This window comes from Akebia trifoliata, chromosome 6 (genome assembly GCF_017979445.1).
Source record: "Akebia trifoliata isolate Shusen 1 chromosome 6, ASM1797944v1, whole genome shotgun sequence".
NCBI lineage: Eukaryota > Viridiplantae > Streptophyta > Magnoliopsida > Ranunculales > Lardizabalaceae > Akebia > Akebia trifoliata.
In genome coordinates this window covers 28,715,321-28,729,209 of record NC_141380.1, presented here as the reverse complement: position 1 = coordinate 28,729,209, position 13,889 = coordinate 28,715,321, and the positions used below count along the sequence as shown (strand labels likewise).

The window sequence follows — 13,889 nt, the reverse complement described above, 5'->3', positions numbered from 1 at the left end:
ACAGAAAAATAAAATCCACCCCCAACTAAAAATTCAAATCTTCTTTTTCCCCACGACCATCACCATCGTCCACACTGGTTCCTCTCTCTCTCTCTCTCTCCATTTTTCTCCATCTTCTTCTTACATGATGTTGAAATTATAAAATGTGAGTCCGACTTAAAATTGATGGGGATGCCCCACTTTAAAGACATATACATTAGGTGAATGAATCTCTATGCCAATTTGGGGAGTTGGTAATTTCAAAAGTCAAAAATTTGACTCGAATATCCAACAAGTTGAGTAAAAAATTCATAAGTCAAATGTATAGGTTAGAAGTTTTGAAATTGGTTGATTTGGGATGAGGATCATCTCTATGGTTAGGTGATCATCCTCACAAAAAATGAGTCCATTTTAAAACTTCTAACCTCAATTTATAAGTTGAAGAATTGTGGATTGTTTAATTTTTGTAAATCACTTTTGAAAGGATTAGAAGTTTCATATGGACTTACTTTTGAAAAAAATGATCTCATCACCATAGAGATAATCCTCACAAAAAATCAATCCATTTCGAAACTTTTAACTCATATTTTCAAAATACATTGATTGACTATCCTATCCCTATATATATATATACATATATATCCTCAATCAAGTTTTTGGCCTGACCTCGTGCTTTTTTGAATTGAATCGTCAAAATTTACAAATTGACTCAACTTGTTGGTTCCATTGAATTTTGGGATTGACTCACATCGATTCCCACTAAGTGTGAGGTAAATTTGATTGGGTTAGACCGACATTATGTCAAGGAGTGAGCCAATCACATAGAGTAATGCTGGAGTGACATTGAGATTTATTGCGATTCTTACATTTCTGACGTTGAGATTTATACATAATCATAAATATTTTTTACTCGTATCTTGAGAAAACACATGTATGGCTATCAAAGTCTCCTCAGAATTTTCCAACCACTAAACAAAATTAAGATTTCTAAATAGGGAGAACCTAGGGTTTGACCAACATAACCATAGATGAGATCAAGTGGTGGGGTCATATTGTGTTAATTTAATATTTAATATCTCATCATGTGGTGTACGTGCATGGTTGTTTGATTGTGTCCACAAGTTGTGTACGTGTGGTTTCGAAATTCAGATTGTTTAGAAGTAGGAGTGGAGAGAATAAAGAGAGGACCCCAGCTAAGGAACAAAGGGAATCAAAATAATGTGGTGTCACCTATTAAATTCTTTTATTTCTGAGGGGTTAGGGTTAGGTGTATAGCTTATTTATAAAATTTACAATAAACCCTTATGGAGGAATTTCTTTCTAAATATCCCCCTATTTTTTTTCACCAACATGATAGTCCATTTAAGTATGCTTTGTCTTTCTTAATGTCCCATCACCAACTTAATTGGTGAGATTGAATATTCAAATTGTCAAACTGGACAATTGAAGTCAGTTGAGATTGAGATTGACCTTTTAACAACCTTCAAAATCAATGATTGGAAATCATCAATCTCTCTAGACATTTAAACATGGATGACTCAAATTTTTAAAATTATAATTTAAATAATTGATCTTAGTGATTTTAATCATCAATCTTTAAGATTTGAGTCTGAATTTTACTCGCGTGAGGAGGCATTAAGAAAGAAAGATTTTACTAGGATTATTAAGATGTCATCGCAAAAAATATCCCTATTTTAGGGTCTATTAAGTAAATTTTCTTTTAAAAATTGGTGGCCCGATTGAATTTTGTAATATTTTGAGTATTACTTAAGAAAATAATGTAATTTAAAATATAAAAAAATTATATATATTTAAGTTTTATGATAAATATAAATAAGTTCAACCAAATTGAATAAGGTCTCTGAATTATACGACAATTTTTCAATACGATTATTAGTTTCATTTTTAAAATAGGAAACAATTTCCTTACTTAAGTCTTACTAAGAGTCGTTGAGATCCAATGGATTATCACATTGGCAATTCAACATCACAAACCTCTAGATTTCATAGGAAAACTTAGACATAAAAAAAAAAATTAAAATTATTTTTTAATTCTTGATCCAAGGCTTTTGAAAATGAATGGTAACCAAACTTCCACGGAACTCTCAAATTTAAAATTATAATTCAACTATGAAAACTAATCTTACTTTTAAAAAAAATATTTCAAAGTTCATAGAATTTTGTCCTTTACAACATATTGACGTCAAATCGCATTTTTTAATGTCACAAGATGAGTTCAACGACCCTTAGTAAAATTTGAAACCTTTCTAAGTTAATAAGGCTAATCAGAGTCTTTAAAATATTGGTTGACACAAAATTACATTATCTTTTTAAATACAAAAATACCCTTACATTATATTGATTGACCCATTTTATAAAACTAGATTATTTATTTAAATTTTTTAAAACAATCTTCTAAATTAATTATAAAAATAATTTTAATGTAATATAAATATTTAAAAAAAAAAAAAAAAACTTGTAAAACGATCTATCAATACATTGAAAATAATCTATTTATAATAAAATAATATTTCAATCTTTTAAACTCTTACTGGAGGTTCGCTTAGGTCAGAATGATACTACTATATTTATAGATGACATGATCTAAATTAACAGAATTGACAATCTATTTTAACAACTACTTGTTGTTTTTTTTTTCCCCTTCTTGTTAATACATTTTTTTTTTAATTTTTTAAAATATTACTTTACAAGTTCTTCTCAAGATTATTTTTTTCTTTCAATAAAATCTATTGATATTTTACTCTATAGACTCCCTTGATGTGGGTTGTGCCAAAACCATAAACTTTAGGCCTCAAAATACACAGCCGCACATCCCCATATAACAATTGCACAAATTTATGGGGACGTGCGGTTGTGTATCTCGAGCCATAAAGTCTATGATTCTGGGACACCCCTCGTGGGGAGAGTCATATTATCACCACTCTTTTCTTAAACTTATATCTCAACCCCAACATTTTCATAGAGCACCAAACTTTGATACCAAATTTAAAGTATAGAAATCAGTCTATTTTTTTTATTTATTTTTAAATCATCATATCCCCCTTTCACTTCTTCTTCAATCGAACTCCTTGATTTGAGTTTCTCCTTAAGTGAGAAAAACTCTTTCATTTAAAGCTATAAAAAATACGTCGTGGTGGTGGTTGTAATTATCTCTTGTAGATGTTCCAACACCATTATTTCATTCCTCCAATCTTGATAATGTCGGTAATTATCTTATAAACTATTTTATAAGTCTCACCAAATCCGAGTCACCATCAAAGCAATTGATCGATTTCGAGATCACGATTGACACAGACTATTTTAGCATCAATAATTTAAAAATTAGTTTAAATGGTTGATTAGTGGACCCCCAAAGTAAATATATAAATGTAACAAGATCCTAAACAATTATTCGATTATGGGTTATGCTTTTAAATGCTGAAATATAGCCCCACTTGTACTTATAAACTCCACATTCTCATAATTAATTTACTACCTCCATTGGGAGAGTTTCATTAAATATATATATTTCTACTCAAAACCTATTCTCTACTTTTATTATATACTTTGATATTATAATTAGCTAACCATAAACTCATTAATATTAAACAATATTATAGTTTTAATAATGATTTCTTTACATATATTATTTGAAAATTCTAATCAGAGCCTCCAACTCATCATTGTAACAAACTCAAAAGCAAACCCAATTGGATGAACATCTAAATATGCCACAGTCATGGATTCTAAACCAGATTCACTAGTTTTATAGTTTGAGATTACAAATTAATCAAAATCAAGCTAATTTTCAGGCCAAAATAGATCCCTAGATGTGTTCTTTTAAATAATTTGAGAGTATTCAAATGGGTGAGAATTTTAATCTTACACTTCTCCCTCTCTATAGAGGAGTCATATCAAGCTGAGGTACGGGACACACGCTTGTCAAACTTTTTTTTTTTTCTGTCCTAGTCCAAGAGCAAGGGCCGTGAGGCCCAGGCTGATTTGACTACAGGCCAGGATGGCCTAGAGTCAGATCCTGATCTAAGTCAAATCAGATTAGGATTGGGCTGAGTCTGAAAAATCAGGCTGGCCCAAGAAAAAAATGCATATGGATTTCAAGAAAAGAAAAATCGTCTAGTTATGTAATTTAACTGAATTTATCTTGGGATGCGAGAAACTATAGCATAAAGGGTTGGACTGTCCTACTAAATTTTTTTTTGTAATTTTAAAAAATTAATATTTTTTTTATAAAATATCTTAGGATGTTATTTTATTACCAAATAGGACATTTGTTGTATTTAACTGAATTTACCCTTGTATCCTTTCTTTTCAAAGAAAAATGCTAAAGTGACGTGAAATAACACTAGAAGTAGCACTGAGAGTGTACTCGTACAGAAAACCATTGATATTTTTTCTCAAGAATGTTACGCACTCAAGGAAAATTGATGATTATCTGCACAGTAAGCTCCTTCGATCGTTATTTCCAATCACTGGGGTAAGATTATTTTCATATTCATATAACTAAATTGATTTTTGAAAAAAAAAAAAAATGTACCTATTTAGATGAGTTTACCTTTATACCCATATTTTCAACATGAAATAAACCCTAAATATATAATTATGATTTTTTATGAGGTGCACTATTTGCATCCACATTTTTTCCCCTCTCTCCCACTTTACTGCTTTCACCGACCATCCATTACCTAATGTGATTTGATCTTCTTCTTCTTTGCATTTACTAAAGTTTCAATTATGGTTTCAACAAGGATTTCATAGTATAAGAAGTAATACCCTAAGCTTGCAAAGTAAGATAGAAATGATCGTGAAAATCTCAACTCCTAATCTAGTGGTTGTCCAATAATCCTAGTAGCAAAAAAAAAATATCAAATGAAGTGTTATTTAGTAGGTTAGTACTGAATTCACCAACATAGATTCCTTAGGCTCCTGTAGTGTCTCGATCGATAGGTTCGTATCGAGTTCGTTCAGGTGGCCTCAATAGGATCTTACTGAGTCGCAATGAAAGCTTTCAATAATTTTCTATCAAATAAAAAAGATAATCTATTGAACAAAAAAAATAGTATTATTTTTAAGTGGATGTAGTGTGTAATTTAGAAAATAACGTTTAAGTGGGTGAGACGAGCAAAAAGGTGGGTGCAAATGGACCAACCTTTTTTTAGCTATAATTTTTTTTTTGAAAAAGGCATGATTGATGGTTTTTTGTATGAAGTTCACCGAAGGCTAAAACCGTAAAATCATAAATGTCATCGAAAGAGTTTTTGTTAAAAATAAATAAATACCAAAAATTGTATATAACTCTTTTGATAAATATTTTAAGAACATGGCTGGATCAGTTATTTCTGCCACATAAATGATCATTTTGGTAATTTCCCCTATCGGATCTGTGGGGTTTTTGTTGAGTTTCCAGTAAAATTTAGTCATCTCAAGTCAACTAAGTCTCGAGTCAATTCTTTTCAGAGACATTCTACTGTCACACCAACATTTAATAACAGCACCCCAATCCATGTGATATGGAAAGATTTAAGGTTATATCTTAAGATGCTCTTACTAAAAAATGGTGTGACAATATAAGCTCTTCTCTTTTAACCGTCGGTATATAATAAGGTATCCAACTTACATAAATCACTATATAATTTAAAACAAGTTTCAAACTAGCAATAATCTTTCCAATCATTATTAAAAATGATCAAATTGGTCAGATTGATTTATATTTATTAAAAAATTTAAAATATATAATTATTTTTCTTAAATTAACTTCTTTTATTTATTTTTTTTTATAAAAAAAAAAATAAGATTCACAAAACAGAACTTCTTTTGCTAACACCACCCTAATTCTTATGTAAATCAATTAGCACACACCTTGGGTGCATTAACAAAAGTTGGTGCAGCAATAGAAGCTCTCTTCATAAAAACAGGTGTTTCACTTACCAAACTGATTTCATCACAAATTTTCTGATAACAGACTAATTAGAAGTGGTCTCTCAAATAAGTAAGAGTAGGAAAAAAAAATATACACACAGAGACAACTAAGTTACATTTTCTAACATGTTCCTAAACTCGAACAAATCGATCCTACCATCGTCATTCTTGTCGAAAACACTTATCATCTTCTCACAATCTTCCAATTTCTCGCCTTCTTTGAACCCCAATTTGCAAAATACCATCCACAACTCATTCGCGTCTATTTGCCCATCTCCATTTTTGTCGAACACCGAGAAAGCTTCTTCTAATTCTTCAATGCTTGCTTCCTTATGCTCCAACAAACTAAAAACACCTTCCTCATACATACTTGCACTCTCCTCCTCACAACTACTACAACTCCCCATCCCAAACTTCTCCAACACTATATTGATGGTGTTTATCGTTAATTCCGAAGACTTGTAGTCGCTATTTTGCTCTCCGGTATCAAAGAATGACTCACTCGGACTAAGTAATTCCATCTTATTATGAATAAACCATATGAATTTTGTATAAAGTCGTTGGAATTCGATAAGGAGGTCAATAAAACTATATCCTAACAACGATTCCACGTAGTTTAGGATCAAAGTGGCAATGGGTTTTGTGCTTATTGACATATTTGGTTCTTGGAAAGAAGGCCAAGTGATGGGTTTTGCAGGAAAGTGTGGCATCACTTTATATCTATATAAAGTGAAGTGTTGGGGGATGCAAAGGCGTAGAAATACAAGTCTTTGCAAACTCTTTTCTTGAAGATGACGGGAAGTAAAGAGGAAGCTTTGGGAACTTTTCAAAAGTCGAGACACTTGTGAATTTTCCATTTTCTTTCAGGAATGTTGCACGAAATTGCAGCATTGACCGACTCTCATTATGGCATTTTTTTAATTCAGTTTCACGTTTAGACTTGGTTCCCACGGAACTAGAAATCATAGTTTAAAAACTCGTCCAGTTGGCTTGAAACTTGGCCAAATCAACTTGACTTGACTTGATTTCGAGGTGAGTTAACCCTATAACTCGATGGAACCAATTACTCGAGTCACCTCAGAGAGTGCTGAGTCAACTCATTAGCATGGCTGGGTAACGTCGAAAATGTAACCAACGAGTGCCAGGGCCTCCCTATGAAAAAGGAGATGTATTGAGTTCAAGCCCCCCTTTGACCACTCATGGGTTTATCTAGACTTACCTAATATGTGTGGTTTGTGAGGTAGTGCATGTACCGGGGGATTTGGGTGAGATATGGTGCTCTAAAAGGCAATCGCTCTAAGAGATCCCTAGTAGTTGGGCCTACTGGTCCAAACCATGGTTTCAAAACTTGTTCAAGGCCGAGACGTATTGCTCGAGTCGTCTTGATATTGCCTTGTAACGAGATGAACGGACAAGTCAATGTATCAAACAAGATTTAAAACCCACATTCATTTTTCTCATTGTTGAATGAGACATGTCAAACATATCGAAAAACTCGTTTGAGACGACCCGATCTCGTTCACGGACAGGACGGAACATCAAAACGAGTTTTAAAACCATGGTCCGGACACCCCCGTCATTATAAAAAAAAAAAAAGAATAATGTTAAAGTGACCTCGAGATTATACCTCATATCGCACATCTTGACGTGAAAGTGAGTAGGAACCTTAGATCTTTTCATTGAGATACGAGTAAAAAGGCATCTATGGTTCTATGCACTTTCACGTTAGGATGTCCAATATGAGGTACAATCTTGAGGTTACTCCAGCACAAGTGCACGACTCTTTAAAAAAATATCGAAAATGCATCAATTCGGCTCAAAAGCTCGACCAAGCGGTTGAGCTTCAGATCTGACTTGGTGCATTTTCATACTGACACGGTTGATTTGAGAAATTGACTCAATAATTTTACTGAGTTAACCTGGTGAGTTGGTTTCATTCAGTTTTGGGGCCTAGGCACCTTGAAATCAAAGTGAGTCAAGTCACCTCGGTCAAGTTTTAAGTTGACTCGATGAGTTTTAAAACTATGGTAGATAGAGAGGGACTCCGTTCATGTTTTCCTAAAGAACATGTTTGAAGGAAAATTTGGATGTTTGCTTAATATTACAAATATAAAACTTATTAGCAACGACTTTGCTCCAGACCATTGGCAACTTGTGGAATATTTCCTTATTTTACAGAGTTTCATACAATTGTTTACTTAAAAAATTCAAATTTGTAAGTCAAAGCTCCAAAAAAATTTGGATTGTGTAGGGTTTTCTCCAGAAAATTTATAACATTCACATTTGATCTCATTCCTCTTTCAGTCCCCCTACCAAACTCCTCTTTCTCACCACCATACTAACTCACAATTAGGGATAAACTGGATCAAACCCGGGTCAGACCTAACAATATTAATATTTAGATATACTATATTAAAGAGTAGTGGCGAAATGGCATTTTTTTGTGATCGTAAATGTGTCCGAGAGCTTTCAGGGCATTTGTTTCGGTTGTAGTACTCATCATAAGCTTTCCAAATAGGCATTATAAGTCATTTTGATTATGATCACAAAATTACTTCTGTTTGAAACTTTTAACAACAAAAGACTTGACTTTGGACAGTGAGGATGGAGGAATAAGACCATTTAGCCGACCCGAAATCTGTGGGATAAGGCTTTATTGTTGTTACGCATTTTAAGCACTCCACGCTACTAGACAAATGTTAAGCGAGAAAAGTTACATGTGGAAAATATTCCTTTTGGAGTGTGTGTGTGCGTGCGCGCCTCTTCTCTCCCATGGGAAACGTTAGAAAAGATCTAGAAAATACAAAAAGTGGCATCAAAAAGAGTGTCACTAGAAGTAAAATAGAAGGAAATTTCATTGTCCTTTTGGTGCTCTCATCTCTCATGAGGACTCTTTCTGACCTTAAAAAGAGAAAAAATAAAAATAAAATAAGAGGAAAAAATGGGAACTTATAACCATTTTTCCTTATTTCCTTCGAACACAATTTCAATAACAAAAGACATGGCTTTGGACAGAATTGAATGGAAGAACAGAACTTGTTTAACTAACCAAATCTTGGATGAGGCTTCAATAATGGTAACCCTCCCCTCCCCTCCCCTCCCCCCACAAACAACCTTAGACCTCCTCGGCTATGAAACGTAGAACTTGAATATAGTAGGATTTGTGTCCATCAGTGAGTGGATGTGGTATCTGTAATACAGTGATATGATCTAGACCATCTCAGTCGTACAAATATAACTTCTATGTTTTGCTGCATAAACTAACTTCTAAGTATTAGTTTGGAAGTCAATCATTATATTGTTCAATTAAGATAAGCAATCACTAATTGATCAACAGTACAAAGAACGTATATGGAAAGTTGATTTAAATACAAACTTATCATAACAATGCACTTAGTCTGGTCAGACTCAAGCTTGAGTCTGTCCTCTAAAAAACCAAACTGTACACAAACGACCTTTGTCGGACTTCCAGATTTGACTTGTGTGTCTGGTCATCCTCAGGGTTTCATTACTGACCTAATGATCATTATTGGATCCTAATGTCTCAAACAGTTTTTTAGACCATTCAGCATCTCACAGAAACACACATGACATTCAAGAACGAAACTTAGCAAATAAACACATGAAGACTACAAGAAAATCTAAACAATAGCAGCAATTCAACCATGAAACTTTAAATTCATTAAATAAATAAAAAAAATCAAAACTTGGTTAATGATTTAACTCTATATCTAGTGGACTTGGGTTCAGAAGTTCAGACCATTGTTGCAGATGTTGTGGTACTCTGCACAAACCAATGGGAGAAGTGAATTGCAACCCTTTTTCTCTCTCTGATTCAAATCTGACATGCACGAAGGATGCAAATCTGGAATTTATAATTTGGACAAAGTATCAGAGTAGCACCATATACATCTCTACTATTTACAACATAAAATCTTGAAAAAGTAATGAAAATGCTCACAACCCTGCAGAATAGATTAATGGCTTTATACAAAGCTCAAGCAAGCAGTCTTGAGCTTTCTCTACAGCCAATCTCTGTCAAAGTTCATCAACCAATCCAAGTCAAATGCTACCACAACAGATATAAAACACTATGTTGAATATTATGTGGAATATAAGCTCTTTTCTGGAAAACTCCTATTGAACACCCTCTTATGTTGTCTCTTGGAATGTTTGAGAGCGGGACAAAGCAGCTGGGTTTGCTTGTAAGACTTGTGTAGCATCTGAGGCATGACAATTGCCTTCTACCTTCCGCTGGAAAACTTTAACAATACCCTCTTTTGTTATTGGTTCATTCGGTTGGGGCTTAATACCCAATGTATCCCAGATAGAACTCTTTGCTGCCTCATCTGGATTGTCGATTCTCAGTGTCTTTGGAACCCAAAAACATTTTTCCATTTTTTCTTCGCCATTTGATTTTGCATCTCTCGAATGTTTTCCCAAGGTTGGAGAACCATTACTTGATGATGGGGATATGCTGCCATCACATCCAATCTGTGGTGCATTCCATACTCGGGCAGCCCAACTGGGCATACATGCCCAATATGAGGCAGGCACGAATGGGATAGGGATGCTTGGTGAGCAAAATGCGGGACTGGCCATCATCGACGTGGGACCCAATTGGACTGGGTTGGGATTACCGTTATCCAATCCATAACCTAGATCAGAAGAGCCCTGACCTGCTACCATAGGAGCTATATTGTTCCAATCCAAGTAAACCCATGGAGGTAAGGGATAACACTGCAGAGGATGAGCAGGAGTAAGCCCATTACAATAGCCCAGTATACCACCGTGCTCCATCTGAGCCATGTTTTCGGGAAATTCGGTTTTGTGGCAAGTAGAAGCCGTTCCAGAAGACCCGCACGATGAGGGATCCTCGCCACTCATCTCAACCTTTATCTTCTGGTCTCCAAGACTCAGCATAGTTGCCATGGATTCACATAGAGGTGCATCAGGACCAAACTTTAGGACTCTCCCGTTTGCATTAATAATAGGGTTTGAAGCGACAGAGAGCCCTCCGGGCAAGAGAACTTGTTGATTAGCTGTGTCGGGAATGTCAACCCGAGTGGTGGTCAGCATTCCCTCGGAAGACATCATATGGCGGTACTGCGAGACCATGTGCTTATTCTTTCGCCTTCCGGCACCAATGGGAACGTTTCTCATCGTTCCACCAGCTGTCCAGTATCTCTGGCAGTTCTTGCAGAAGTGTCTAGGCTGGTTAACGTTGTAATTGTTGTAGTAGCAGAATTTTGTGTCCATGCTGTTGCAGCGAGGACATGGTAGGATCTTATCTGGCTTCTTGAGAACCTTCTCTTGGCTGGACATATCGTTATCAACCTGGTCCTCCTCCATTGTTGCTTTATTCTCCTCAGTTTTAGGGATTTGTGTATCTTCCCTGCCATTATTCAAAGAAGATAATTTATCTACGTTGCAGGGATCTTCCTTGGGAAATTCATAGGCCTCTGATTTTGTTGTTTGCATGCATTTATCCTGAAATTGGAAAAAAAAATGATTTGGTTACACAGTCATAATGAAACCAATCAAGCATGCATAACACCATCATAAATTTAGCATTTTTGATATAGAGCAAAACATTGAAGGAATACCGACCAACATCAATATTCCAAGAATAGCTGGAATCCACCAGAAAAAAAAAGAACTCTCGAAGAGAAATTTTATTATATTGAAGATGTCTTTAGATTGCAGTTATAGTCCTATTTATAACAAAGAGTTATATCCCTAGAAAAACATGGAAATAGCCCAAAAATAGAATAAAAAATTATTTAAAATAGTAAAAAGAAATTAAGCTTGGAAATAGATATTACTAAACCATAAAAGTGTGGCAGATTCAATGGTGCATGATTCTGAATTTTATAACTAAAGTTATTACTAAAATGGAAACTTCCCTAAAATGGCAAATTTGCTAGCAAAAGGGTCTAAACAAAAGAATATGGCCTAAAAATGAAGGACCCAAGGCATAGACATGGATCTTGAAGATCTCAATGATTCCATTCAAGAATGGGTCTTGTCAGATGATTCTGATGCGCAGGCCCATGGGCCCCTGATTTTCTACTAGCGTGCTCATGCCTTCTGTTTGGACTTTTGGCGATCCGAGCGTTCCATGAAGTCTTTTGCCACTTGTCTTACATCACATTTTGATGAATGTTTACGCCAAGCATGCATTTACTCATCACCTATGAGAAAAAAATACTTCAAACAACAAACACATTCTAACAAAAGAAAGGTCGGGTTAATTACAACCCTGGATTTCGATCGATTGATGCAATATTTCCTTTTTTATTCCTCATTCAAAATACAGCTTTTTTTTTTTTTTGATAAATACAAAATACAACTAAATTTGGAATTTCTTCTATATTTTTTTCCCTGTTTCAATCATTTTGAATCAATTTTTGCAGATTCTTTAGTAAAAAAGATAAACTAGCATAAGTCAAAACCTAAATTTAAATTGATCAGACACAATAAATTTCCTTTTTTTTTAATTCCTTCCTTGTTTCACTTGTTCCAAATTGATTTGCAAACATTTTAATAAAAAAGAAAATTGGGTTATTTACAACCCCAAATTTTAATCGTTCAACACAACAAAACCCTTAATCCAGCATGACGAATTCAGTTTCCATTTTATTAGGAGAAATCCAAATAATCAAGCCCGTCTTTTGGCTTCTCGCAGTCTGAATTCTTCTGATCATGTATGGGATTTAAGTTTTTGTTTTGAACAAAATCTTTCTATCTTTCCAACAACAACAAAAAAAAGAATCCCCAAAAAATTAATCTTAAAACAAATCCATGATTAGTGAAGTTTCCAAGAATTAAGGTTTGGAAAAAAAATTATGATCTCAAGTCAAAAGTATTGCTTAACACTTATACTGATCCCTTCAGATGAACCCAACTTCAAAAACAAATTTAACATTGAAACCCCAGTACCGGATTTCTGAAATAAATAAATTTCCAGAAAATTGCAATTTCACCCAAATAAATGATTTGGAGAATTTGATTAACAGTTGAGGCCTTTACAACAAAATAAAATTAAGGTCTTTGTTTGCTTCAGAACACCTGTAAAATAATTATAATAATAAAAGAATACACCAAAAAAATAGCCAGTTTGGAATTTTGCTCCCAAAAAAAATTGTGGTGAAATAATTTAGGGTTTTGATCCCAACTTATTGAAACAACATTAAAAAAATAAAAATGGAACAAAGCTGAAATATGTGTTTCTAAAACAAACAAAAAAAACAAAACCTAAAAGTTGTTCAGGATTTCAAAATCCATAGATGCAAAGTAAAAAATAAATAAAAAATTACAAGAAAATAACAATAGAAGTACAAAAAGACTTCCCCTTGGATACCCATTTGTCTCCAAAAGAAAGAAAAAAAAAATCAGTTTTTTTTGGGGGGCTGAGAAGACATGGCGATCCAAATCAGAAAACTAAATCTATTGTATTTCGAGCAAAAATCCAAATAAGAGTACCTTATCGTCAGATTCCGGCGCCGGAATCTGACAATCCTGATATTTCTGTCCAGATTTAACCGGCGTCTGAATCTCCTGCAACGGAATCGTCCTTCCGAAGAGCTTAATAGCCGGATCTTTAACATCAAACATCTCTCTACAGTTTGATTTCTGGTTCTGAGTTCTTCGTTTGAGAATCAAAGAGATCGAAACTCACATCCTTCAAACACAGAGAGAGAGAGAGAGAGATTAAAAACCCATAAAAAACCCTCTGAAAAAGAGAAAAAAGAAAAAGGAAAAACAACGTGACTAAGGAGAGAAAGAGAGGGGTACCGGGAAAGTCGGTTACCGGTTGGTGCCAGCTGGTGTCCGAGTCAGCATTTTGGGTGATTTTCAGCCACGAATACTACTGGCTATAGTTCAAACGATTACGTCATCATCCCACAAAAAAGAGCAAAAAAGGTCAAGAGCTCTTTTTGCAGTTTGGATAAGGACAAGGTTACCCTTTT

The 13,889-nt window shown here is 34.3% G+C and overlaps 2 protein-coding genes across 4 annotated transcripts; both read right to left on the bottom strand.

Annotated features, from left to right (window-relative positions):
* Positions 1-6,023: 6,023 nt before the first annotated feature.
* On the bottom strand, positions 6,024-6,437 carry LOC147400655 (putative calcium-binding protein CML46). Its single transcript, XM_086444619.1, has one exon. The coding sequence runs from the start codon at positions 6,435-6,437 to the stop codon at positions 6,024-6,026; it is 414 nt and encodes a 137-aa protein (XP_086300745.1).
* Positions 6,438-8,753: 2,316 nt separating this feature from the next.
* Positions 8,754-13,649, bottom strand: LOC147400654 (cyclic dof factor 1-like). 3 transcript variants are annotated; one of them, XR_015179462.1, is made up of 4 exons: positions 13,402-13,649; positions 9,881-11,406; positions 9,677-9,781; positions 8,754-9,106 (listed from the first exon to the last, which is right to left on the bottom strand). XR_015179462.1 is itself a non-coding variant. In XM_086446437.1 (2 exons), the coding sequence occupies exons 1-2, from the start codon at positions 13,531-13,533 to the stop codon at positions 10,069-10,071; spliced, it is 1,470 nt and encodes a 489-aa protein (XP_086302563.1). In that variant the 5' UTR covers positions 13,534-13,649; the 3' UTR covers positions 9,773-10,068. The 3 variants fall into 3 exon arrangements, 1 of the variants encoding a protein (XP_086302563.1); XR_015179461.1 differs by having other exon boundaries at positions 8,754-9,781; XM_086446437.1 differs by lacking the exon at positions 8,754-9,106 and having other exon boundaries at positions 9,773-11,406.
* Between the last annotated feature and the right edge of the window lie 240 nt (positions 13,650-13,889).

Excerpts from the sequence above, each read along its gene's own strand:
- LOC147400655 (XM_086444619.1), bottom strand. The coding sequence starts at position 6,437 with ATGGAATTACTTAGTCCGAGTGAGTCATTCTTTGATACCGGAGAGCAA.
- LOC147400654 (XM_086446437.1), bottom strand. The coding sequence starts at position 13,533 with ATGTTTGATGTTAAAGATCCGGCTATTAAGCTCTTCGGAAGGACGATT. Across the intron at positions 11,407-13,401 it reads CGCCGGAATCTGACGATAAG|GATAAATGCATGCAAACAAC; the intron begins GTACTCTTATTT and ends TTCCAATTTCAG.